Below are 24,447 nucleotides of genomic sequence, written 5' to 3'. Positions count from 1 at the left end.
TTAGCGTGCCGAGCTCAAGGCAGGCGACCCTGCCCTGCCCGAGGGCTGGCAGTGCCCCCAGTGCCCATGTGTGCCAGTCTGATGGGTATTTAGGTGTATTTTCCCCACACCCTCAGCTTCCTGTATCCGGAAGCTGGATTTCCTATGCCTGGGGAGAAAGAGGCTCCAGCGAACCCCGTGATTCACAGGAACACCCTAAGTGATGCAGACAGTCCCTTTCTTTCTTCCTTCAAGGTGCGCGAAGCAGCATTGGAAGACAGGCCTGCCTTGGCAATGGAGAAGAGGAGCCTGGGCAACAATTACACACCCTGTTCCCCCCTGGGGATAGCAGTGATCTTCCCAGGGAGACATGGGGGGACAGGGGACATCCCCACATTGCGCTGGGGACGGGAAGATCATTTCTGAAGACCCAGGGATGGGGGACAGCCCAGGGGACACCTGCACCCCTGATGGGGTGGGGACAGCCCTAGCGAGGGAAGGGCACCCGTGAGGGCACGGGGACGGCTCCGGCCGGGAGAGGGGACCCGCGCCGGCCAGGTACCGCCCCGTACCGCCGGGGCAGCGGTGCCGCCGCGGCTGAGGGCGGCTCTCCGCGCCTCCGGGGAGGCGGCTGCCGGCAGGGCCGCCCCGGCCCCGGCCCCGGCCCCCGCGCCGGGCCGGGACCGCTGCAGGCCGCTGGCCGCCAGAGAGGGCGGCGGCGCCGCGGCCATGTTGAGGGCGGGGAGCGCGGAGGGCGCGAAGGCGGCACCGGGGCCGCTGCGGGGCGGGGCGGGGCGCGGCGCCTACCCGCTCCTCGCCGCCCGCCGCCGCCGCTGCTGCTCCTCGCCGCCTGCAGCCGCCGCCGGCGGGCCGCCGCGCTCCATGGCGACCCCCAGCCCCTGCATCGTGGTGAGTGCGGCCCCCGGCGCCGCTGCGGCCTCCCCGCGCGGGGAAGCCTGTCCGCTGCCGCCGTCGCGCCGGGCCGGGGGCTGCCGGGCGCCGGAGGGGGGTGTCTCCCGCCTTGCCGCCGCCGGCTGAGGGGAGGGGGGTCCCGCCTGCCCCCAGAAATCTGGTGATCTGTGAGGGAGCGGAGCGGAGCGGAGTGGGGCGGGCGGGCGGGCGTAATCTAACCCTCAGCGGCGGGAGCCGCCGCCCCGCGGAGTCACCTTGACGGTCGCCCCGGCCTCCCGGCGCCGGGCCCGGGGCTTCCACCCCTGCCCCCCGGGCGAGGCGCTTTCCCTTCGCCCGAGCGGCGCCGGGGCCGCTGTGCCCCCTCCCGCCGCCGGGCAGCGCGGGGGTGGGTTCGCGGTCACGGGTGGCGTCTCGGGAGGATTTGAACCCGGAGGACGGCGGGGACAGCCGGAGTTGCCGCTTCAGAAATGAAGATGAAACAACTTCCCACCAGATACGAACCGGCGCGGCACAACTTCCTATTCCTGTTGCTTTTCGTGGCGTGCTGGGGAGGCACCGGTTTGTTAGTGAGAGCCGGGAGTGCGGTGTAAGTCGCTTAAATGTTTAAGTTAGGATGTATTTTTGGAGAAAGAGCATTCGGAGGATTTTTTTTTGCGTCATTGCCGTATTTGCTAAGGCTCTTACATATTCATTTTTATTATTTTTTTAAAGCCAGTGCCGGCTGCTCATGAAATACATGTGGTGTCTTACGGCTGAGAGCTGTGCCGGCCACGAGGTCGTGACTGTAAATCCCTGCAGTCAATAAAAAAACCTGATAAAATGTGTAGGAAGGGCCCATTCCCAACCAAATGCGGAAAGGAAGATTTAGTAGACACGCTAGATAGAACGATGGGTCTGAACCACAGGAAAATACCATGTGTTTGGGGAGGGACCTGTCTTAATACTTAAAATAACAGCCTGCTCTGGATTGCAGGGACCCTGATCAGGGACTCGATGCCTGAGCTGGGTGCTTGGGTAGCTCATACAGGGTCTGTTTTGGATGGGAGAGTAGAGTACTCACGAAATTCCCTGTGTGAAATACTCATTAGGGGTTATACAACAAAAAACCATGTAAACAGTTGGCCTATCACAGGCCAGGTAAGTGCTTCCTTGGGCACCGAAATAAGACTGTGTCCTGCAAGGGCAGTGGTAGCCAAAATGGATACTTAAAATGCCTGCCCTGGTGAACTGTCAGTAATAAGCTTCGGTTTTCCCTCTGAAATTCTTAACTTCATTTTACATGTAATAGCATTCAGCTGCATATCCGGAGAGTGAAGTAATTAAATACATTGTCATTTTCAAGTAGCAGCAGGGTTAAGGTTCAGGGAAGGTTATTCTTGATGCTGTTGTGACGATATGCCCTGAACTTCAGCAGTGTTTGGTATAATTACATACATATACTAATCCCTTGTCCTAATTAGTATACACTTGCTAATATTGCAGGCCGTTTCATACGAGGAATTTGCCTGTGCGGAGCAGGTTGCCGAAGCAGGGCTTTAATTTCAGATTCTGAAAGATCTTGAACCTCCACGGTTTGCAGATGGTGGTCTGAGAAGGCTTGCTTCACGGCAACATAACTTGGCATGCTCATGTAGCTGTCTTGTCTTGTCCTGAAAACTGGCTCATGTGTTTTGTTGTGATTTGGTGTTGTGGAGATTTGGAAGATGTCCATGTCAAAACCTCTGCTTGCTTAATTGCAAATGCAGGTTTTGCATTACACTAGGAAAATCAAAGGTGTTAAAAAGCTCCTTGATTATTTTTTTAATGGAATAAAGAGATTCATTGGGGTGTAGTATCTTCATTTTCCCACTCTCCGATGTAGGAGAATGTTGTTAAGACTTAATTTCTTCCCCACATTGTATTGCACAACAGCTTGTGTGGTATTTCAAGCAACTTTTGTGAACCGTAGGTTCTGTTAGATTACACTTTACGCTGTGTTCAGTGTGACTAATGTTTTTACAGAGAGGGAAAGTAAGGTGACCCTGATGAGCGTAATGGGTTTAATAGTTTGCTGAATAAAGCAAAGGACTTGCAGTTTCTCACCACAGACTTTCTATAAGGCTTTGTAGAAATCTCACCTTATTTCCTTTTCAGATTGGCGATGATGAACAAGGTTACGACCTGGACTTGTTCTGCATACCTAAACATTATGCAGATGATTTGGAAAAAGTCTATATTCCTCATGGGCTCATCATGGACAGGTTTGTTTGACTTCAGACAGTACACTGCTCCAGCTGATTCCATGATGCTGGAATAAACAATCTTCCAGTGATAGTTTTGCTGCCTGGTGACTGTCTAAATAGATTACATTTAATTAGAGACTAAGAAGTACAAGTGCTAATTTACTCTTTCTTATTTGGCTTCTAAGAGTTTGTACATTTGCAGTTATGCTATTGTTTGGAAATTTGTCATAATACTCAAGCGAATTTTTGTGGTACATGGCAATATACGACTTTCTTTCCAGTGTTTCTTTGATGTTTTACCTTCTTAAAACCCAATTAAAGATGTTATTTGTTGTGCCAGTTCAGTCTGAAAACAATTATAGTCTCTTGAATTTCCTTAGGATATTAATAAATGTAAATTATTGACCACATAATCTTAGACTTTCTCATGTTCGTATGGTAGGTAAGTAATTCAACTTTCTCCTGCCTTCTGGGAAAGGCATTAGTGTGTGCAAATATCAGTCTGTCACTTCTGTGGTTGCTGAAATCTGTGATGTGCTGTGGAAGTTTTATTTTGTGTGATCAGAAATGAGTGCATAAAGTCTACAAGGCATTTTTGTTTTACTTACTGTTTGATAGTTGCTAATTCCCTTTAAGAGAATAAACAACAAATTCAGTAACGCAGTTGTTGGAGACACACGACCATTTAAGAGTGGTGCTGGGTGGGTCTTCCTGGAGATCTTGTGAATAGGAACACATCTAGATTTTGCATGATCCTGTTTGATTAGATATAATAAACATTCCTATAAAATGTTTTTTTAAAGTATTGTAAAAACTTTGCAGCGTAAGTCCATATAGAGGAAAAAAATTGGATAAAAGTACATGTCATTAAGTAATTGATGTAAAGTTTATAATGGTAGGCTTTCTCCAAGAAACCTGCTGTCAGCTGGCACACAAGAAATACATACCATGCTTTCTAAAATAAATTACAAGATAAATTTAGAAACAATGATTGCGGGAAAACGGTGCAGTGTTCTCTTGCTCTGCTTCGTTGGTATTGTATTTTGCAGTTAGGACAGATTTCTGGCATTCTAGCTTGGCAAATAAATATAAACTCTTTAGTTTACAATTTGAAAATTTTCTTCCTCCTCAGTTAGTGAGGGCTACTGCCTTTGTGGTTGTGTTGGCTTACGTTGCTCTTTGCATGGAAGTTGAACCTGTCGTTGGAAGGAGACAACACACCTTTGTGTCGCATGTCTGACAGTGAAACAGCTTCAGGGTGTTAAGATTTGCTTTGGCTGAGTGTGACGTATGAAAACAAAGGCGTTTGGCAGTGCCACTGTTAGATTAACCTTGAAAAGCAAAACTTTGTTGACCGGTAATGTCTAAAAGTGACTGAAGTGGTAGGCAAATATTTCTGAGCAAAATATGTTTCCAGGTTTGATGCAAGTGTTTGCTACTGTTAGCAGTATAAAATGCTGCTGCTATAGTAAGCAAGTGAAACGTGTTATGACAGCTGACTCTCTCTTTGTTTTGTATAGGACGGAGAGACTGGCACGAGAAATTATGAAGGGCATGGGAGGACACCACATTGTAGCACTCTGTGTACTCAAGGGTGGCTATAAATTTTTTGCTGATTTATTAGACTACATCAAAGCACTGAACAGAAACAGTGACAAATCAATCCCCATGACTGTCGACTTCATTAGGTTGAAGAGTTATTGTGTAAGTATATCTGCAGTGCTGTGCAATTTTTATATATTTGACTAACTTCAAATTATTAACAGAGGTGGTTTAATATTGTTATTGGCAGAATGTGCTAGTATTAAACAAATAATTAAGGGAATTAAGAGTCACAAGCTCATTTACTCTTTCTCTACTTTATTATACAATCTGTTTTCTTTTAGACCTTGATATCTCCGTAGCCCAGTACTATCCTTATGCAGAGCAGACACCCTTTCCATGTCCTTTACTTGTTAAACTATTTCCTCTCTGCCCACCACCCCATCTCTAAAGCTGTGGCTCTGAATAATACAGAGGATTCTCCTGCGACTACGGTTACAAAAATTTAATTCTAGGATTTTTTATGTGGCTTAGACATCATTCATTGGACAGGAAGACTTGAAAGCTGCAAAAACAGTTATACCTGAGTTCCCTATCTCATCTTTTGTTTGGCTCAACCAAACAATGAACAAAATTAGTTGTATATGGCCTTGAGGAGCTACTAGATTCATGAACCTAGATTTATGATTAGTGGCCACTGAATATGGCACTACCTTTTCAAGACTAGGCATAGGTTGCCTTGGGTTTACATTTTTGGAAAATAATTTATTTTCATTCTGAACACAAGGATTTAACTTTGTAGAGAAATTAACATTCTGTAACATGAGGTAATGTGTAAGCTTTATAGAAGGAAGCACGAGGTTATGTTGTGCAGGTCAAAGGAAGAAGCAGATGTATGTTAGTACTGTATGCTTCCTGACTTACCGACAGCCTAGTCTTGTGTTTTCAGGATGGTATTTATGATTTGTTCCATAAGACCATCTGTAGCATGGAAATAATGACATTTTTGGTTTCAGTTTAGAGTGTTTGAATAAATTGTTCTGTAAGGTTATACTGTTAGTTCTGTCTCAGCGACTTTGCATTCAAGTCAGCAGTATAGGCTGCTTGCCGCAGTTGTAGACGATTGCCTATTCCAGTAGAAAAAAATAGAGATTACTAAATTGGAAACCTCATCCTTCATTTCATTGAACTGTGAACCAGAGGGAGATATTTGCAGACTTAGTTTGGACTGTCAAAGAACTTCATAAATTCATGATTGCTGTTGAGCGATCCGTTGACATTTCACCACGAAGCCCAGAGCTGCATGGGGCTTTGGTCAAGTCCGTTTGCAGGATGAGCAGCCCTGGCTGCCCAAGGCATACACACAGCTGGCCGTCCAGGGGTTACCTGGAAACCATGTCCACGTTTGCTGAACGCGAGGCAGTAATTTAGCTATGCTCTTTAACGAGAAGGCAAGGCTGAGCAGAAAAGTTCGTGCCAGCCTTTGGTTGTATCTCACAAGGCACTCTCTGTGCTTGTGCACTATGTTTAAATCAGTGGGCGAGAGCTGTTTGACACCTTTTCCTTCTGCTCCCTCTGAAAGATTCAGGCTCCTACCACCAGTCCATGTAACCACTAAGCTACCACATGCTCATGTATTCTGCCTGTAAAAGCCACAACAAAAAGCTGAATATCTCTATTACACGGTAGTATGTTAAAGAATAGGAAATTATGACTCCCACCTTTTTTTGGTGAGGAAATTGTGTATCTTCTGCTTTCTTCAAGGAACACTTCCAATAACTTACTTGGCTTGTTTAAAAAACAATATAAAGACTACACGCTTTCACTCTCTCCACTTTCTGACTAACTTGGAAAAAAACTATTGGAGAAATGGTTTGAAACACCTGAAAAAAAACCTCTGTTAAAAAGCAAGGCTGCCTTATTATATGCATGTTTTCTTTGCTCATACTGGTGTGTTAGGCATGCTTTGGTTTATTTCTTTGCTACAGCTGCTTTTGTTTATTACTAGAACTACAGTGTCTTGATATTAATAGGGGAGTGAGCAGCAAAATAAGTTTTATGGAAATTAAAAGCCTGCTTTTGTAGTAAAAACGAGTAGATGAAGAGAAAATTGGAGAAATTTAGACAGAAAGCTGTCTAAGCAGAATGTTTTCCTTGAGGTGTTGGCTTCAGGGTTTTTGGTTTTGTCAGCCAACTCTATAAAAGAATGTTTTCTTGTTCTAGATGAGTGAGGAGCTCCTGTTACCTGATGCCTCCACTACAGTATTTACGAGCATTTCATTTCTGTGGACTCTCTTAGGTGGTTATTAATATCCAGACTTATGTCCTTTAGATTGCATTACTTGATAGACTGGATAAGATTGTCCTAACATGAACATGTATGTAACAGATTGACTAGGTCTTCTATCATTAATAGCGTCCGAATGCTAAATCTGCTCTGTAGTTTTTATCTGTGCTTTACTAGATGGAGAGGTCTGTGTTTAGTGATGTGAAAACCGTCATAAACCGTAATGGACAGTTGAAAGTGGAGCTAGCTCTCTTGTTGCTGTCTTTGGATGTGATTACTAGATCATGCTGCCTGCCTTTACAGGCTGGATAAAAGATGTTAAAAATACCCTGGTCGCATAAACAAAGCAGCTGAACTTGTGTAATGGTTCTGAAATTAATGTAATTGAAGTTCTATTCTTGTTTCAAACCAATCATTTAATATTTACAAGCATATGGGGTTTTTTTGTGTTGCAATGCAATGTTCATACTGTTCTGCACCCAAAAATAATTATCTAAGAATACTGACGTGATCAAGCTGTGATTAAACTTTGCTCACAACTCCAGCTTTCCGAGTCCTTACAGATGAATTTTAATGAATCTGGCAAGCTGTTAAGAAATGGAAAGATAGTGTTTGTGAACAGACCCAGATCTCAGTATTCTTGACAAACATTTTATTTATTTTGTGCTACAAGAAGAATGGCTTTTCACCAGTCTCCTGTATTTAAACTTGGAAATGAGCAAATGTTGTTTATGTGGTCATGAAGGGCAGCCAAAAGACAGTGGATGTGTTGCACTGTCACTTGGGAAAATAGGGATTTTCAGTGGTAACCTCTGGTAAACTCTGGTTAGGCTGGTCACAGCAGTATTCTGAAAGATCTCTGTTAACCAAGCCTTATACCAAATACTGTAAGGAACTTTAAATGCCTTTTTAAAAGGTGATCTTGGAGTCACTTGAGTCAGGAGTTATGATCTTGTAAAGCATTATTGTTTTCCAGCAGTGACAACCGGGAGGCAGTGAAAACAGATCTAAACAGTAAAACTCTTATGTGTTAAACCACAAGCATTAAAGTCTTACCAGTACTGAAATCAGAAATAATGCTCCTGAAGATAATTAAAATATTGCTTAATTATTAAAGAAAGTTCTTTCTAGTGGAAATCTGGTTACATCCAGTATTGGAAATTCTTTAACTGTTTTTTGTCCTTTAATTGCTGAGGAGCTCAGTACCTGCATAGGAATGCAGGTTTCTATGCCAATGAAGATTTATGTTTTGCGTTAAAAAGTGTAGCCATTTGTATGATTTTTGGTGGGAAGGAGCAGGAGAGTTTCTGTAGATTAGATTGTTTTTTCTTTGCTGATCCTCATACTTTAATATGCATAATCCAAAGGTTTACAGTAACCTACAGTTTTGTGGTGTTCTTGTTTGAGTATAGTGTGTTGCTTTGTAGCCAAACAGATCATCAGGAACCTGATCTTACGCATATACCAAGGAGTATGATTCTGTCATCTGTGCCTGTAATTTTAATGGAACAAATACCTGTAACATCTTTCTCCATCATTGTTTTGTAAGGAATGATGTTTTTTTACATCCTTCCATGGAAGGAGGATGAAATTCCTGTTAGCGTAGGAAGAGATAAGAGAGAATCCTGTAACATAAACAAGGAAAATCTTAAAGAAGCTGTCATTTAAGATAATTTTAAGATAGGGTGAACACAGGAAATGTCCTTTAGCTTTATGAATACAGTGCTTAATTGAATCACGTTTTTGTGGTTGATCTAGCCAGTATCTCAGGCATTCGGTAGCAGTGTGTATACCTACTGGGTCAAGCAACAATCATTTTGGACATCATTGTTTTTGGACTTTTTCAAATAGTTATTTTAGTTATCGTTTGCACTGTTATGGAAGCACTGAAACAGTTGGCTACTTGTAAAAAAAATGGATGTTCCGTATAGTAATGAAACATGGCACTTCAGTGTAATTTCAGAGTGGTATAACTCAAACTAATGTTTTCTTTAAAACACATGGGGTAAAACTGAAAAGATACTTTTTCTAATAATTTATTGGGGGTTTTTTAATGTTGTGTCATGGGGATCTTAAAGTGAAAGTATCTGTTAGTTTTATCATCTGCTTTTACATGCCTAGAGCTGTCAGCACTTCTTTATCCTAGACCGGTGACACCACTGCCCAAAAGACTTTAATTTAAAGAGAAAAATACATTTTCTCTTTACTATCGTCCCAGTGTTACTTATTGTGTACTTGGCATGTGCCTCTCTAAATCATTTGTTTCCCCTTTTTTGTGATAACATTTTTAGGTTTTGCCTACAATTCATATAGCACAAATATCCATCTTCATGTGGCTGTAAAAACAGGAAGCTGTGCGTGGCTGTCTCTCTGTTCCCTTGTGGTCCCCTCTGTATTGTATCTGTAATTTCTGGGTTTGGGGAAGGAACTGCTGTTTTGCTGCATGCCCGCATAGTTGTGTGGCACACTTGCGCTTCAAGGTGCAGCAGCAAAATGCTACCATTTTTCTAAAAGGAAGATATGTGGTAAGGAGTTACGAGAATAAAGTTTGATAAGCAATATTAACCTTCGACTGAAATAATTAAATTGTAGGATAATGTCATCATCTGTAAGTAATACAATAATAAGCATATCTCATCCAATATGAACTGTGAGACACTGTCAAGGTTTAAAGTCAGTTGAATGACTCTAAATAAACTGCAAAGATCCATGAAGCACTCCTAGCAGCTGTTTTTAACTTTCTTATAGAACAGTTCATTTACGTTTGTATCAAAGTTTAGTTTTACTGAAGCAAATGCTGTGTTGTAGTGATAGTGTAACTATGTTGCTGTTCAATTACTATAAAAAGTAATTAGATCGTTGCTAATATTTGTTGTAAACTAGGCAAACATAAGCTTTTCTGGCTATTTTTGTAGCTTATATTTCTAAATATTAATCTCTGCCTTGTTTGCTGGCTATTCTTGTTACTTGTTATAAGATTGCTTATTCTTATTCAAAGAGAAAGGCTTTCTAAAGCATTAAAGCTTAAAATGTAAATTACCAGCTATATAGCAGCATGCAGCTTGGAAACTGAAATGCTTTTTGTCTTATTTCCATATCTGTACGGAATGCATAGCAAATCATATTTTTTTAGATACATATGTATATATAATGGTCACAGATGAGAGGTGGTGCCTGCATTTATGCAGATCTCTTGTCAAACAATCTTTAATCTGAAATACCATCTTTGAATTTGATCACTTTTAATTTCTTAGTTAATAGAGAGACACTGTTGGTACTGTGTTTCTGAAAGCATTAACATTCAGTGGTTATGTACTTTGCAGTTTTGGTATTTACTGGAAGAAAAATTACTTTAATTCTGGTAATGCTAATGCTTGCCCTCCTCTTTCTTATTAGAATGATCAGTCAACTGGAGATATAAAAGTCATTGGTGGGGATGACCTCTCAACCTTGACTGGAAAGGTATGGCTCTTTGTATGTTTAAGAACAAACAAACAAACAAACCAACCCACTAAAGAACCCACATACCTGCATGGTTTTAAGGCTGCTCTTTTAGTGTGTGAAGATCATAGAGTTTTAAAAAACCCTAAAACTTAAGAGTTTCCTTTAAATATTCTCCACTGTAGGAGAGTGGATAAGCCCCACCAAAGCCATCAGTTTAGCTTGAACTTAACAAAAAAAACTCTAATCACCATCTTCAGTATCAGCAAGTTTTAGGAGATTTCTTTTTCTGCAGTGCCTGAGAAGAATAATGTTGTGTGGGTTGTTGTCTACAAACTACCTTTAAAAGAAAGCGGCATTATTTATTTGCTGTATTGGCGTTTCACTGAAGTAGTGATGGGAATTCGTACTGTTGAGATGTGTAATGTGCAGCCCAGGTTAGGAACTGAGGTTCCTGTTACAGGCAGTGAAGGGAGAAGGAAATGGGAGAATGCAGATTGGGAGTCTGCTTTTCTCCAGTGACTCTATGGAGATCATTGAGCCACATGTCTGGGGTTAAAGCATCAGTGCCTCCTGCTCTGTCAGAACACATTACTTCCCCTTCTCCTTACACATGTGATCTTTAAGGCATGTATGTTACAGTTCAATATAAAGGAAGCAGGTATGACAGAATCGTACGTGTCTTTATAGTATGACACTCTTTGCTTTAGAAGAATACGAATTGTGTAGACTCTGTTGTGATCTCTTTTGCGTATATCTAGAATTCTCAAAGTCTAAATAATTTAAAGACCACTTTGTACTCAGCTTGAGATGTTGAGGAGAATCTCATTGCCAGCTAATTGTTATTAGAGCATCAGAAATGTTAACTACATAGAATTCGCTGTTACATGAGTAAACATACATAAATGGTGGTACAAATATTTAACTGTAATGAGAATTAATAAGTTATAGAGATTAATATATATAAGCAATGGCTTATTCTCTAGGTATTAATGGATTTTTCTTTTTGTCTTTTTCTCCCCACCAGAATGTTTTGATTGTAGAAGTAAGTATTATGGTTCACTTTGAAGTTCTAATGTGTGACCGGTAAAAGAGTTTTAATAGAAGTTGTTCTTAAGCCAGAAAACCTACAGTTTCTGGTTTGAAGGCTTCCAGCTTCTGATTCCAGGCCTGAATTTGGCAAGTGAGCTCTGAATTTGAAATGATCTGTGTTTTGAATTCTCAAATTGCATTCAACTGCCAAATTTAACAAGGGAAATATCAATGTAAAATTGTTTGCATTTGCTTTCAGTTTTCTGGGATTCTGTCAATTCTAAAATGTTTGGGGTTTTTAAAATGTATTTTATTTTATTTTTAAATTTTAAAAAGTAGCCTGAACAAAGTGATATTAAGCATATTATTGTTCTGGGTTTATAACAGCCAGCTAGGAAATTAAACTGCAGGGATAGAAAGAGGTTCCTAGTAGGAATATCCTAAAATATGTGAAAAACAGATCTAAGCCCAATATCCCTGTGTATAATTTGTTTAGAGAATAGTGACACAGAGAGTGCTAATTCCTAATTAGCATTTTGCAATTGCTAAATTCCTGTTCCTCTGTCTTGTCATGGTTCTTTGGATGATACCACGTACAGTACACCTCGGTTTGATTTCCTAGTAGGTACTATTCCTTAATTCTTGCTTTCATACCTCTTTCTTGATGGACAGTGTTGCTTGTGTTCAGTAAGTATCACTTTGACAAAGGATGTTCTTGAGTAAGATTGCCTCTTTCAGGATGGGGAAGCAGCAGCAGTAGACAGGAAAAATGAACAGGCAATCTAATAACGTCTTAGGGCTCCAAATAATGGAAATGGCTTATTTGTAAGCAAAGAAACAGCTATGGCAACTGATTTAGCAGTCAAAGGGAAGGATGGCATAAAATGTGGGATTTATGTTTTGGTTGTTTGGGTTTTGTTGTTTTGTTTTGTTTTTTTTTTAATTTGAGAAGGTTATATTATTCCACAGGAAGCACATTCAGTTCCAAAACTCCTACCAAAATAGTATGTATACAGCAGTCATCTGTGTGACCAGTGGTGTCCTTTGAAGTATATTTTGCTTCAGATAGGCAGATGCATTTAATTATGTGTCTGCTCCATTTCAGATGAATGTATGTCTTTAAAGTCCCAGACGGCTAACTAGGTTAGTTTCTCATTTGTTCAGTGAATCATCTATCCAGTAACTTGTCTTATACACTGTCAAATATGACCAGCCACCGTTTTAACTGTCAAACAATAAAAATATACATTTATTGTACGTTTAATATCTTGTGCACCAGAGCACTAGGCTTTTCTATACAACATCCCTTTAATGTGCAAAAAATCTGAACAAAATGGAGATTCACCTCCAGTAAAGAGATAATCACACAATACAAAATGAGTAATAGGTTCTGTTTTTATTTTAGAGTATGGAAGTAGCTACTTCTGTTTATTCACCAACTTTTATTTTTATCTATATATATGTGTGCCTTTAACTTTTCTTGAGTTTATAACCATGATTATAAGCATTAAGTGTTAAAGACGGTATAGCTGACAGGTGCTCTGAGTTTTTTTGTTTGATTTTTATTTTAATTGGGAGTCATAGGAAAATAAGGTGAAACTAGAACGTTGCTGCTTCTGTCTTATCTACCTCCTTCACCTCAAACAGACTTGATTTCAGGCCAGGGTAAGGACTGTCCCTCTAAAGATCATGTGATTATTTCAGTCCAAATGAGGAGTCCATTTCTGATGCTTCAATTGTAAGCCATATATTCTTTTTTTCTGCTTATATGTGCAGTGGATGGGATTAAAATGGTGTGTCAAAATTCATTTTAGTGTGTTTGAATATAGACTTTAGAACTGCACCCAGATATCCCCAGTGCAATTTCTTTGGCTGTTTCTTGGATCTGTAATGTAAATCACACTCCTTTTTCTTTAATTGCAATAGTGGGTTGTTCTGCCCGTTTTCCCTTCTTACTTTTCTTTCTGTTGTATACATCTGTCTCTGTTACTGAGCTCAACAGCAAGACTAATGTTACTCTTATCATATTCGAATTAAACATTGTTTGTCTAATAGCTGCAAGGAGCACAAGCCATAAGATCTCTAAAAGGAGCCAAGGAAGTTATAGTTCAGTAACTGCTTTCAAAGTCATAGTTACCCACAACAATTAGGAACTATTGTTAATGTGTGTGATCACTTTACTGAGCATAGTTGTATAAGCACAACATGGTATTACGTCACCTATATTTGATTATGAACCATATTTTGGCATATTTTCATGCTATTGCGGATGAGCAATTTCTGTTGTAGAAACTTGAAAATGCTACTCTGACATGTTTAATATTATTTCTTAATTGAGATTTTTATTTTCAGGATATAATTGATACTGGTAAAACAATGAAAACATTGCTGTCTCTACTTAAGCAGTACAATCCAAAGATGGTGAAAGTAGCCAGGTAAATTTTTAATTATGATTATTTGTATTTGTAATTTGTATTATTAAGGTATTTCACTTTAAGAAGGGGACACAGTGTAAAAAACAAACAAACAAAACCAACAGAAAAACAAACAAAAAACAAATTCCATGGAAGAGAAGTGGGAGGGAACATTTAAGCAGGAGTCATAGGAGTCATATATGATGTGATCTGTTAGAGTTTAGTATTTGTTTAAACTCCAAAAGCACTTTTGCTTGTTATGAGAACATATGTTCGTTAAGGCTGGTGGAAACACTATTTTTTCGAATCTTATTGCTGGAAGAATTCCAGTGCTTCAGAAGGGGATAGCTTGTGCATGCCTGGTACATATCTTGCCTTACCATGTTATGGTAAGGTTTGTGGGGTTTTACCACTGAAGTCCAAGTTATGTTTAGAAGTATATGGAAGAATTTAAATCTTTTGGGCTTAAAAAAATACCCTTTCAAGTTGGTAGAGATATTTTCAACACAAATTTAGTTCATAAATGTAGACTTTTTTAGAGATGGGGATTAAAAAAATCAGTGGTTGTCACTTAAGTATATGTAGTCCTATCCAAACATATTTGTTTCTGCTTGCGCTATCTGCAGCTTCAGTATACTGCAGTAGTGTACCTGTGCAATTGAGACCTTTTCTTAGTTTGCCCTGTTTAATTGTAGAATTAAATTAGTTTTCACACTAACATTATTGTTTGTGTAGGGTGCATACTGCAGCTGAGCTTTAGAGGTCATTCTGTGAGAGTCACCCAGCCATATGCTCTTCCAGGCTTTTCTACTTAGTTACATCTTTAATCAATTAGTTTCAAAACATTTTATAATTAAAGAACTTACAACTAACAAGAAACATTGAGGATACTGTTATATTATTAACCAATATCAAAATTCTTTCTACTTCTTTTTAAATTGCATCTTTTATGCTGCTATGCTGTGGTTGTGTATTTTACAATAAAAGCATAATGATTGCTGGGGATTAGAGATAAAGCAGAGCTGTGTGTAATATCTAATCAGTTGTGTTGCCATAACAATGTCAAAGCAGTTGTTAGATGTACGGGAACAGCTCTTCTTGCTGATAATCTGGAGGTGACCTGCTGAAGGTGAGGTTGTTGAGGATTTCTCCCTGGCCGGATTAAGTGTGCCAAATTTTAAATATTTGTCACTGAATAGTGCCCTAACACTGCAGCGTACATCATGAATATAACATAGTATGAGCAAAGTCCAGTTTCCTGTTGATTAAACCTGTTGCAGTAATTTGGGTCTGCCAAAGACTTGAGCAGGTAAACGTGATCGTTCTAGATAGTCTGAAGTGTAATGTTCTTACTTGCCTCTGTATTTTTTTTTTTAATTTATTTTATTTCTCTCTGACAATTAAGCAGTTGTTGCAAGGACATGTGAATTAATGCTAATGTTGATTTTTGGGGCTTCTCAGATCAAATCTTACACCAATTATCAAAAATAAGGTCTCGCAACTAGAAGTTTTAGTAACTGTCTAAAATTGAAACTGTGACTCTAACAAATGAAGCCCTACCTTTCGGGGTGATGCAGGAGGGAAGGAGGTCTGTGCTTAATGCACAGAGTTATGCTGACTTCTGTCTTAACATTCAGCCATCGGCCACCTTTTCTTTTCCTCACAAAGTCTCTGTATGGCTAAGACAGACAAATGTCAGGCCTGTGGGGTTGTCTTCTAAGAGGTAGAAGTGCTCAACGGAGTAATGAGGGAATCAAACTAGCAAGGCATTTCTCTCTACTACAATACCCCCAACTCTGTATCTCCATGCTTTTTACACCTCTGACTGTTAATTCTGGAAAAGTGGAGCTGGTTTGTAATCACCTGATCATCAGAACCAATTACATTTTCTTTATGGGGGTAAGTAGTATTGCCAGTGAAAAGCAGTTTGAGGACATGTTGCGCAAGCACAATTGAGGTTGCATTTAAGCAGCTGAACTTTTGCTTCGTAATACTAATGCTTTTGAAAAGAGCTCAGTTGGTCTGGCCAGGTCCCAAGTTGTTGCCTCTCTACCTATAAGCTAAATTGCGCCTGAAGTTCCTAACACATAAAACCCCATTAAGTCACTTTGCACAATGAAAATCCATCCAGATCAGTATCTCCTAGCCTCTTTCTTGCAGACCTGTTAGTTATCCTTTAGGCTGTGGACCATTCATGATTCTAGGAAATACTGATTTTTGTCATTATGATCAGCTGCACCTGCAAATAAAATAATAGTTTAAAATATGTGTACTTATGCTTTCAGTTATGCATATTTAGGCTGAATTCAGCTTGTCTGTCATCAAAACAGTCTCATATATTTGCACCCAGTGCTTTTCCATGTTTCAGTTTTACATTGGTTTTATTTGACAGTTTGTTGGTAAAAAGAACTCCTCGAAGTGTGGGATATCGGCCAGACTGTAAGTGACTTTTTGACAACCGTTACTAATTTTTAAAAGTATGTCATTGTATTGTGTACCCTTTGGTCAAAGTCCGAGGATGTTCCAAATAAGTTTTCACTAATGATTCTTGATAGATTTTGCTCTTATTAGGGAATTTAAATATTTGGCATGTATTTTGACAGAGTTAATCTGTATTTGATCTGATCTTTTTTTTTCTTAACTTTTTGTAACATTTTACTATATGAAAAGCAAACTTTGATATTTTGGCCCAGGTTATACCCTTTTCAGGTGCAAATTCTCCCAGCTTGCATGTAGTCAAATGCTTTGGTCAGCAGAATCTGCTGGATTCACCTTTGACACTTTTGGGAGTGATTCAGGTGTCTAAACCTAGCCACCCCATGCCATTTGGATGTCCCCAGGAATGTAGGAGGACCACATAGGGTAGCAGGTCTGATAAAAGTTTATAGTGGTAAGATGCCTAAATTGGCACAAACCCGGTTATGTCTAGGCATCTGAATTACTCTCTTCTTGTCTTCTCCTGTCTGTCCCAAGACCATAAAGAAAGGAATAGCTTCCAGAGCTGACAGTGATACCAGAGTGATGGCACCTCATGCCTTGGGAAGGGCTATGTGTGTTAACCCTGTTCCAGAGGCTAAATTCCTATTAATCTGGACTATGTATTTTCACTATGGAAGTGGAATGAACTTAGCAGCAGAATCGCATCCTCTTACTCCTCCTTTCCAAGGTTGTACGATATTCTGGAACTGAAATTTTCCAATGCCTTAGAAGCTTAATTGAGGTGTTCCCCTCAGTCAAGGATGCCCCTCACTCCTGAGATCTCATTATAGGCTTAGCTGGGTTAATGGTCTGCCTTTTGAGCATCTTGCAGCAGATGACTTGTTTTGCCATCTGTCCGCAGAGGCAACCTGTTCAGTGCAGGACAGTGAGCTCTCAAAGAAGAGACAACAAGGCAGTAAAGGCTGGGCCTCCATTTATCCCTGTATTATAAGGCCAAGTAGATGCTAAACATTGCCTTAATTTTTCAAAAAATGCACACAGCCTTTCCTTTGAATTATATGATTTATCTCCCTATTTTCCTTACGGAGCCTCATTGTAGCCAGGGAGAGAAAAACCGTGCAGCTTTCCTCTGCTCGGGAGTCTTTAATTTTAGCATGAGGGGAGAAAGCCATTTGGAAATTTTATATTACTTTATATCATTTTATATTTTTGGTCATTTTATAGTGTGTGTGGACAGGTTGGACTGATACTGCTTGACCACCCGCAAACTGTCCTGCTAGAGCTGTTCAGACAATCTGTGGGATAGCTGATGTGCTCTTTTTAGGCAGCTTCTCTGGGAGAAGAAAAAAACAATACAACTCAACAAAACCCCCCACCCGTTTCTGAAACCTGCAAGTGACTCCATAAAGAACAGAGTGCCCTTTGCTCTTCACTGCTCTCTGTACTGAGAGATTAGGACCTGAGACGTGCTTTAGCAGAGCTGTCCTGCAGTCATAGCATATTCCTACGTATCAGGTCATGGCCTGCGAGTTGCGAGGGTGGAGTGCGGAGAGTGGGCAGTTGTTCAAAGGCGAAGGATTGGTGTCCCTGCAATAACTGTGGTTCTGATATTCACATTATTCTGTGCTCACTCTCCCAGCCCTTCACCGAGAGTCTTACTGGACTTGCACACCCATAGTTTTGAAGGAGCTGATGACTGAATCTGCCTACTTGTTACGCCTTTGGGTACCTTCCTGCAGCCCTACCCGAGGTGCAGGTCCAGCTCCCAGAGGTGCTGCCTTTTGAATGATGCTGTGAGGCTGACTTGTGCTGTGCTCACCAGTTCCACTGCTTCTGCACTGGCACGTCAAGCATGCAGGAAGTGCTGGGAAGTACCAGCTCTTTTTCTATGTATTTACAAAGTTGCAGGAAATTTTAAAGGAATTTTACATTCTGATAATTATACCCTGTCTGTAGATTTAAGTGCTTCCATTCATTTCTTGCAGACTGCGTGCTAGCACTATGCTGCTGTGTGGGAACCAATAAATACATCTATTTAATTTGCTTTAGTTGATGAAATAGATCAACAAAGTAAGTTAAGATTTTAAAATAGCTCGAATATTAATCTGAGGATGCTTGAGTGGAAGAAATAAAGTGAGTTAAGATGCATCCATATCTATAAAATTCCAGATTGTCTCTGTAAAAAGGTCTCGTGAACTCTAGGAAGTTCTTTTCTAACATACTGGTGACTTATGGTCTTTTTCAGTTGTTGGATTTGAAGTGCCAGACAAATTTGTTGTGGGATACGCCCTAGATTACAATGAATACTTTAGAGATTTGAACGTAAGTAATTTTTCCCGTATGTTTTTGTCCATTTAAAACTAGGGAGGAGGAAGGAAGGGAAGTCTCCACACATCACTCTCCCTCCTCTGTAAATCATGCCTCGTGCAAATCTGTTCCGCTGGTGATGCAATGATGAAAGCAAACCCTACAGCAGCAGGACAGTGTTTTGGAGCTCTTATGAAATTAAAATTTGTTTTGCTACATGCAGAATGGAGGCTATACATCTGTCAACATGGAAATAATGTGAAGCTTGTGTGAAGTTTCTTATCTTACCAGATGTCTACAACAAATAAATGCATTTGCTTAGTTATATAAGAATTAGAGAAGAGAGACTTTGGAAGTTAAAAGGGGTTCACTTTTTATCCTAAGTCATTACTTCTTCATCTGGGTCTCACCAACCTTATATCAGACAGTGGGTGGGATAATGAGAGGGAGGAGAAAGAAGGCAATGTTGAGATTTTTAGGTAAAAAAAAGGCTTAAGTTGTTCTGCATGAACAGCATCACAAGATTCTTTTGTACTGAAACGTGTATAGCATGCTTGTGGTTTTTTTTCAGAAGTGCATTATTGAATACATATGTAAAACATTGGTCTCTTACATTACTTTTCTAACAGGAGCTTTTTATTTTATTTTGTTTCAGCATATCTGTGTGATCAGCGAGACGGGGAAGCAGAAGTACAAAGCATGAAAGCATAGTTCAAGTGCTACGACACTTGAGCTTTGAAATGTTTTGTTTACTGAGTCCTATCTTTCACAGGCTTCAACTCTGGTACACCAGCTAAAATTGTAGAATGCCCCAGTCCCATTGTCATATGCTTACTATAATTTATTGCATGTACAGTATAAGATCTCGTCTTGTTCATTTGTATTTTAGAAATGTAAACAACTAGTGCAATTCTGCACTCCTTATTTTGATTTGCACTATGACTCTACCGACTATTGCTGCCCCTGGTTGGGTTGTGCTGTTTGTGAGCTCCAGAGTCTAACTCTTGCAGTGGTAAATTGCTTAAACCTCATCAACCCAGAACTGAAATAGTTCAAGTACTGTAAATGTAAAACATTTTATGATAGGGAAGTTTATTAGTAATATTTTTAAAATCTGTAATTTAAGTTTTATATTTTAATGCACAAATGTGTTTGTGATTAATGGATAGTTGCACCTTTGGGTGTTATAAAGCATGAGGAGCAGCCAGTTACAGTATCTGTAAGCTCCAAGGAGCTCATTCAGATCTCCCGGAGTTGCCTTATTGCTGTAAAGGAAGTCTGGGTGAAAAATGTCTTTGTTTGTTTGTTTGTTTGTTTTAAAAGACATGGAATGGCAAAACAGAATGTTTAAAATCTAGTTTTAGTTGAGCTGCCTGTTTCTGTTAGATTTTTTTTTTTCCTTTAAAAATATCCATCAGCCAGTGGAATTGCCTTTTAAATTTAAACAATTTTAATATATTTCTGAAAAAGTATTGTAATGTTTACTTTATAAGATCTACAAAACAAAGTACTTTAAATAAAGGCTGTCTCTTTAAAATAAGCCCCATAAATCTATGCCACTCATTCTGTATATTAAAGTGCTCTTGAAATTTTCTTCTCAGTAATATTTTTCATAAGTGTTTCTGACAGTGAAGGCAGACTCTACATTTGTTATCTTTGTAGAGCTTTTGGTTAATGTTATCCTGTCTACGAGAGACAATAAAGTGCTGACGGAAAATACTGAAACACTTGCATATTCCATAACCAAACTAGATTTCGCAGAAAATGGTTTAAGCACTGTCCTTTGTTCTGTTTTGGCAAAAATGAAGAGTGGAGATTGTATGTTCATTAAACATACACAGGTGGGGGAAAAAAACCACCACAATAATTTTGTAAGTAATCATTTGCATTTGTTTCTTTAACACCTCTGTTCGTGTGGAGTTTAATTCTAAACACGGCAGCCCATCTCACACCTTGTCCTTGAGCCGTGCTTTTCGGTCCCTTAGCTTACATGGTTCTTGTACTTCTGCACATGGATTCTTCCACTGTATGCTTGGATTTAACACTGCTCAGTGCTTAATACATAATTAAGTTTTTGCCAGCCTGTTTTGACAGATTTCTCTGTGGTTTTGAAGTTTGGGTCATGTTTCTGTACTTTTCCAAGTACTGTGCATTGTTGTCCATCCATGGCGTGCTCAGTTACAACTGTAGTAGTTAGTAGCAGACTTAAAATATGAATAATCTACACAATGTAATTTAGATCAAATGACCAGAATGTGTAAATCTATTTGTAAATCAAAATTCTCATTAACAAATATTAGAACACTGACCGCGATTATACTATACTTTTGCAATGTTATAGTTAATGTTCCAAAGAGCTTTTTTTTCTAAATGCACTACAAAGACTGATTGTATTTCTCAATGTCCTAAATAATGTTTGTGTATATGCCTTTTTGAGAACGTGTACTGTCCCTGGAATGACTTGTTGCAAAATATATGATGCATCTCCAAGAAGAGGAAGCACAAAAGCAACATAGAAAAATATAAACCCACTTGAGAATTATTACATCCATTCAAGTTTTCGCTAGTTCTGGTTGAACTTAAGGTCTCATCTTAAAAAGTAGTGTTCTTGTCAACTTTCTTGGTAGTTCCTACTTCACAATGTGTTTTAAAATAAATTAATGGCAGCTGGAGATTACACTAGAGAGATGGCTTAAAAGTACCAATACATGCAGGAAAACACTGAGAACTTATGATGTCCACTATCTTTTAGGACCAAACCCTTAAATTAGTTCGTCCTGAAATATTTTCCTGTCTTGGTTAAGACAGTTATTCAAATGCTGTGATTTGGGAAAGGGAGGAGAGGTTGAGTTAGTCATAACAAGGGGTTTATCTTGAAAACCTTAGCTGGAGTGGAGAGATTACTGGTCTGTTGGGGGTAGGAGTTGCAACTGCATGGATATGTGCATGTGGTGTAGTCACAGAAGAGGTTTGGGAAGATACCCTTGAGCTACACTGACCCCAGGAGTGATGCTGCAGGATCCCAGGTCTGCCTTCTAACAAACCTCGCCTGTGTCTGATGGAAAAGGTCAATATAAAAAAAAAAAAAAAAAAGTTCCTGAATGTTCCCACTTTTCAAATGCTAGGGAACAGGCACTTTTTTTTTTGCACTTCCTTTGCATAGGTGCTTGTCAGATGAAGTTTATCATCACCCCAGAGGGCTTCCTCGTTCAAAAGCTTTTGTTACTCTCTATGAAAATTGTTCAGATAAAAAGTTACCCCCTCTCTCACCCTTGCTAGAGCAGTTCTAACATACTGCAGCCTTTTACAGCACCTGTGTGTGCACTACAGGAAGATAAAGTCTCACTTGAAAAAAGTTGAAAATGCAATCGTTACTTTTTATTCAATACTTTTGGTTAAAAGACTGGGGTTTTAGTCACACCTTTGCAAGTGAAATGCAAACTTCATGTAACCCAGACACATATTGTTAAAACATTATGAAAGCACAGAGAAAATCTTGTATTTGAACATTTATGTGGCATTTGAAATTCATTATGGTTCCACATTTTATGAATCACGAATGTATGCTGGAAAAATAATTTTGAATATTTATAGGCTTTACTATACTGTCTCACCCTGTGACATCTGGCATTTCTGTACATTTTGATAATTCTTGCCTGCCGCAGACCACTGACGCTGCCTGACTTTGTACCGCAAATGTGTAGCTCTGGTTTGGAGTGTTTATTCTTCTTCCTCTAAATTCACACTGATCGGAATCTAAAGTGCTCTAGACAGAGCTGGGAGATGTGGTTAAAAGTCTTTATGTGAACTGAGCTGGCAGTTCACTTGGGGGGGTTAATCCTGGTTTTGAAAATTGAGACAAATGAGCATCTTTCAGTTGCCTTGTAATTGTATATCCTGAGTGATTAAATGTTGGTGGTGTTTCATTGTCTATTATGCTCTGAAAATCCTGTCAAGCATGCACTAATCCAGCAGTGAGGATCTGACACTACTTACAGGGAGCTGGTTACTCACGATTCATTAAAGGACTGTTTCTGCCGTGTCTGCCTGCCTGTCATTCCCATTCAGGTTGCACCTTGCAAGATCAGATCTCAACTGTATGCAAGTACCTTTATAAGCAAATGAGACATCACCGTGGTCTTTTTTTTTTTTCTTTTTTTTTTCTTTTTTAGTGTATAAGGACTTGTAATTTATTTAATTGCACAAGCAGTTGTAGTTTGACAACTATTTTGATGGGGAAATTGCTCTGTAAACATGCCAGTACTCAGCTGCAGACACAAAGGTGAAGAAGGTAGGGCTGGAAAAGCAGAGATTCAGCACGATGTCAGAATTGGCAGTGAGGGTTTTCGTCCCTCGGGAAGCTGCGAAACGGACCATGCTAGCAAGTGCCAAGTGACAAAGGCTGGTGTGTGGTGTGTGTTGGGGATGTGTTTGAATGGCTGCAAACGTACTTCTGCAGACAGGCTTTCTTGCTCTGGTAAAACACCAACTGGTGAATTGCAACATCTCAGCAGGTGAAAGTCCTTACGGAACCCGGTAGGAGAGGCAGGCCTGTGAGGGTGAGTAAATCACGATGCAGGTAGATTAACCTGTTCCAGTAAGAGGCTGGTATTTATCTAACATGATTATTGGCAGCTTCTTCATTCCCCCCCCTGCTGTAACCAGAAAGGGAACCAACCCTTTGTGTCTTCTGCATTGCTCCAGTTGCCCATAGCAAATTGCTGTGTGTGAGCTACAACTTTGGGCGTTAGGTGTGGGGGTTTTTCCAAGCCAGCCTGTGCTGTCCGACAGGCAGTGATCGCCCACCCCTGCCCTTCACAAAGGTAGCCAGGACCCCAAAAGAGAATGTCTGTGTATATAAATAAGGACCTATTTCTTTCCAGCTCCAGTCCCAGCTCTGTTAGGTTTCTTACAGCTGGGTAGCTTGTCTATGCCCAGTTTGCAATCCTGAAATCTCGGGAGCACTGGTGGGAACGTGTCAGGATTGCTTTTGGAAAGAGACTTAGACAAAACTTAATTCTCCTACAATATTTTGCTACACATGGCAGCAAAGTAACCCTATTTATTTCACCTGTTGCAACCCTGCCACTGAAAGCACCACATCTCCCCATCAATTTTGCATGGGGAAACACACCAGTGCCCTGTATGTTGTGCAGAGTCCGTGCGTGGGGCTGGGTTTGCTCCTCGAGATCCAGCCTCTGCCGGGAAGGCCGCCTCTGCCGCGCTGTGCCGCTGCGAGCACTGCGGGCGAGCAGCCTGCGAAGCAGCTGGGGCAGGGTTTGTCATAAGCACTATGTGTTGGCTTAGCTGTCCTTCAGCCAGGGAGGGATAAAATCCTTTTCCCTGGGAACAGACTTTCTGGGTGTTGAGGACACATGCTGCCTTTCCTGCGCTTTCTGCTGGGTAACCTGTGGGGACTGGGAAGCGCCGGAGCAGCGATGCTGATACTTCAGTTGCCTGTTTCCCATCTGAGGAGCTAGGACGTGGTAAAGCGAACCTTAAGGCATGGGGAGGAGAGTATGGGGGTGTGTGCACTTTTAAATGTGCATTGCAGTATGTTTATCAGATCTTTTTCTCCTCGATTTCCTTTCTTGCCAATTTTCTCTTTTCCATTCACAAAATGCAAAGTACCCAACAGCAATCAGAGAATACAAAATAAGAGGTAGAAATGTTCTTTGCAATGTAAACTCCTTATGCTTGCAATTAGAAAACTATCTATCTTGTGCTTTCTAGTAAAGAATAACCACAACCCCCCCCTCTTGTCTAGCTGCATCCTCCACACCACCTAGTCCCCTCCCTGCCATCAGACCTTGCCTAGCAGTTGTGCACAAATAATTTCTTTTCAGTATGAGGTGGAAACTATTTTCTCTCG

General features: G+C 40.3%; 1 protein-coding gene across 2 annotated transcripts; it reads left to right on the top strand.

Moving 5' to 3' along the window:
- The first annotated feature begins 636 nt into the window (after nt 1-636).
- HPRT1 (hypoxanthine phosphoribosyltransferase 1) lies at nt 637-22,597 on the top strand. Of its 2 annotated transcripts, XM_072876807.1 has the most exons (10): nt 637-888; nt 1,385-1,477; nt 3,025-3,131; nt 4,634-4,817; nt 10,339-10,404; nt 11,411-11,428; nt 13,768-13,850; nt 16,222-16,268; nt 18,514-18,590; nt 19,231-22,597. In XM_072876807.1, exons 1-10 carry the CDS (start codon nt 709-711, stop codon nt 19,276-19,278), a joined length of 903 nt encoding a protein of 300 aa, XP_072732908.1. In that variant the 5' UTR covers nt 637-708; the 3' UTR covers nt 19,279-22,597. The 2 variants fall into 2 exon arrangements, with proteins under 2 accessions (XP_072732908.1, XP_072732909.1); XM_072876808.1 differs by lacking the exon at nt 1,385-1,477 and having other exon boundaries at nt 716-888.
- The last annotated feature ends 1,850 nt before the right edge of the window (nt 22,598-24,447 follow it).

Source organism: Ciconia boyciana, chromosome 12 (assembly GCF_034638445.1).
Source record: "Ciconia boyciana chromosome 12, ASM3463844v1, whole genome shotgun sequence".
Classification (NCBI taxonomy): domain Eukaryota; kingdom Metazoa; phylum Chordata; class Aves; order Ciconiiformes; family Ciconiidae; genus Ciconia; species Ciconia boyciana.
This window is presented reverse-complemented; position numbering and strand designations above follow the sequence as displayed.

Excerpts from the sequence above, each read along its gene's own strand:
- HPRT1 (XM_072876807.1), top strand. The coding sequence starts at position 709 with ATGTTGAGGGCGGGGAGCGCGGAGGGCGCGAAGGCGGCACCGGGGCCG. Across the intron at positions 13,851-16,221 it reads AAGATGGTGAAAGTAGCCAG|TTTGTTGGTAAAAAGAACTC; the intron begins GTAAATTTTTAA and ends TTTATTTGACAG. Across the intron at positions 18,591-19,230 it reads AATACTTTAGAGATTTGAAC|CATATCTGTGTGATCAGCGA; the intron begins GTAAGTAATTTT and ends ATTTTGTTTCAG.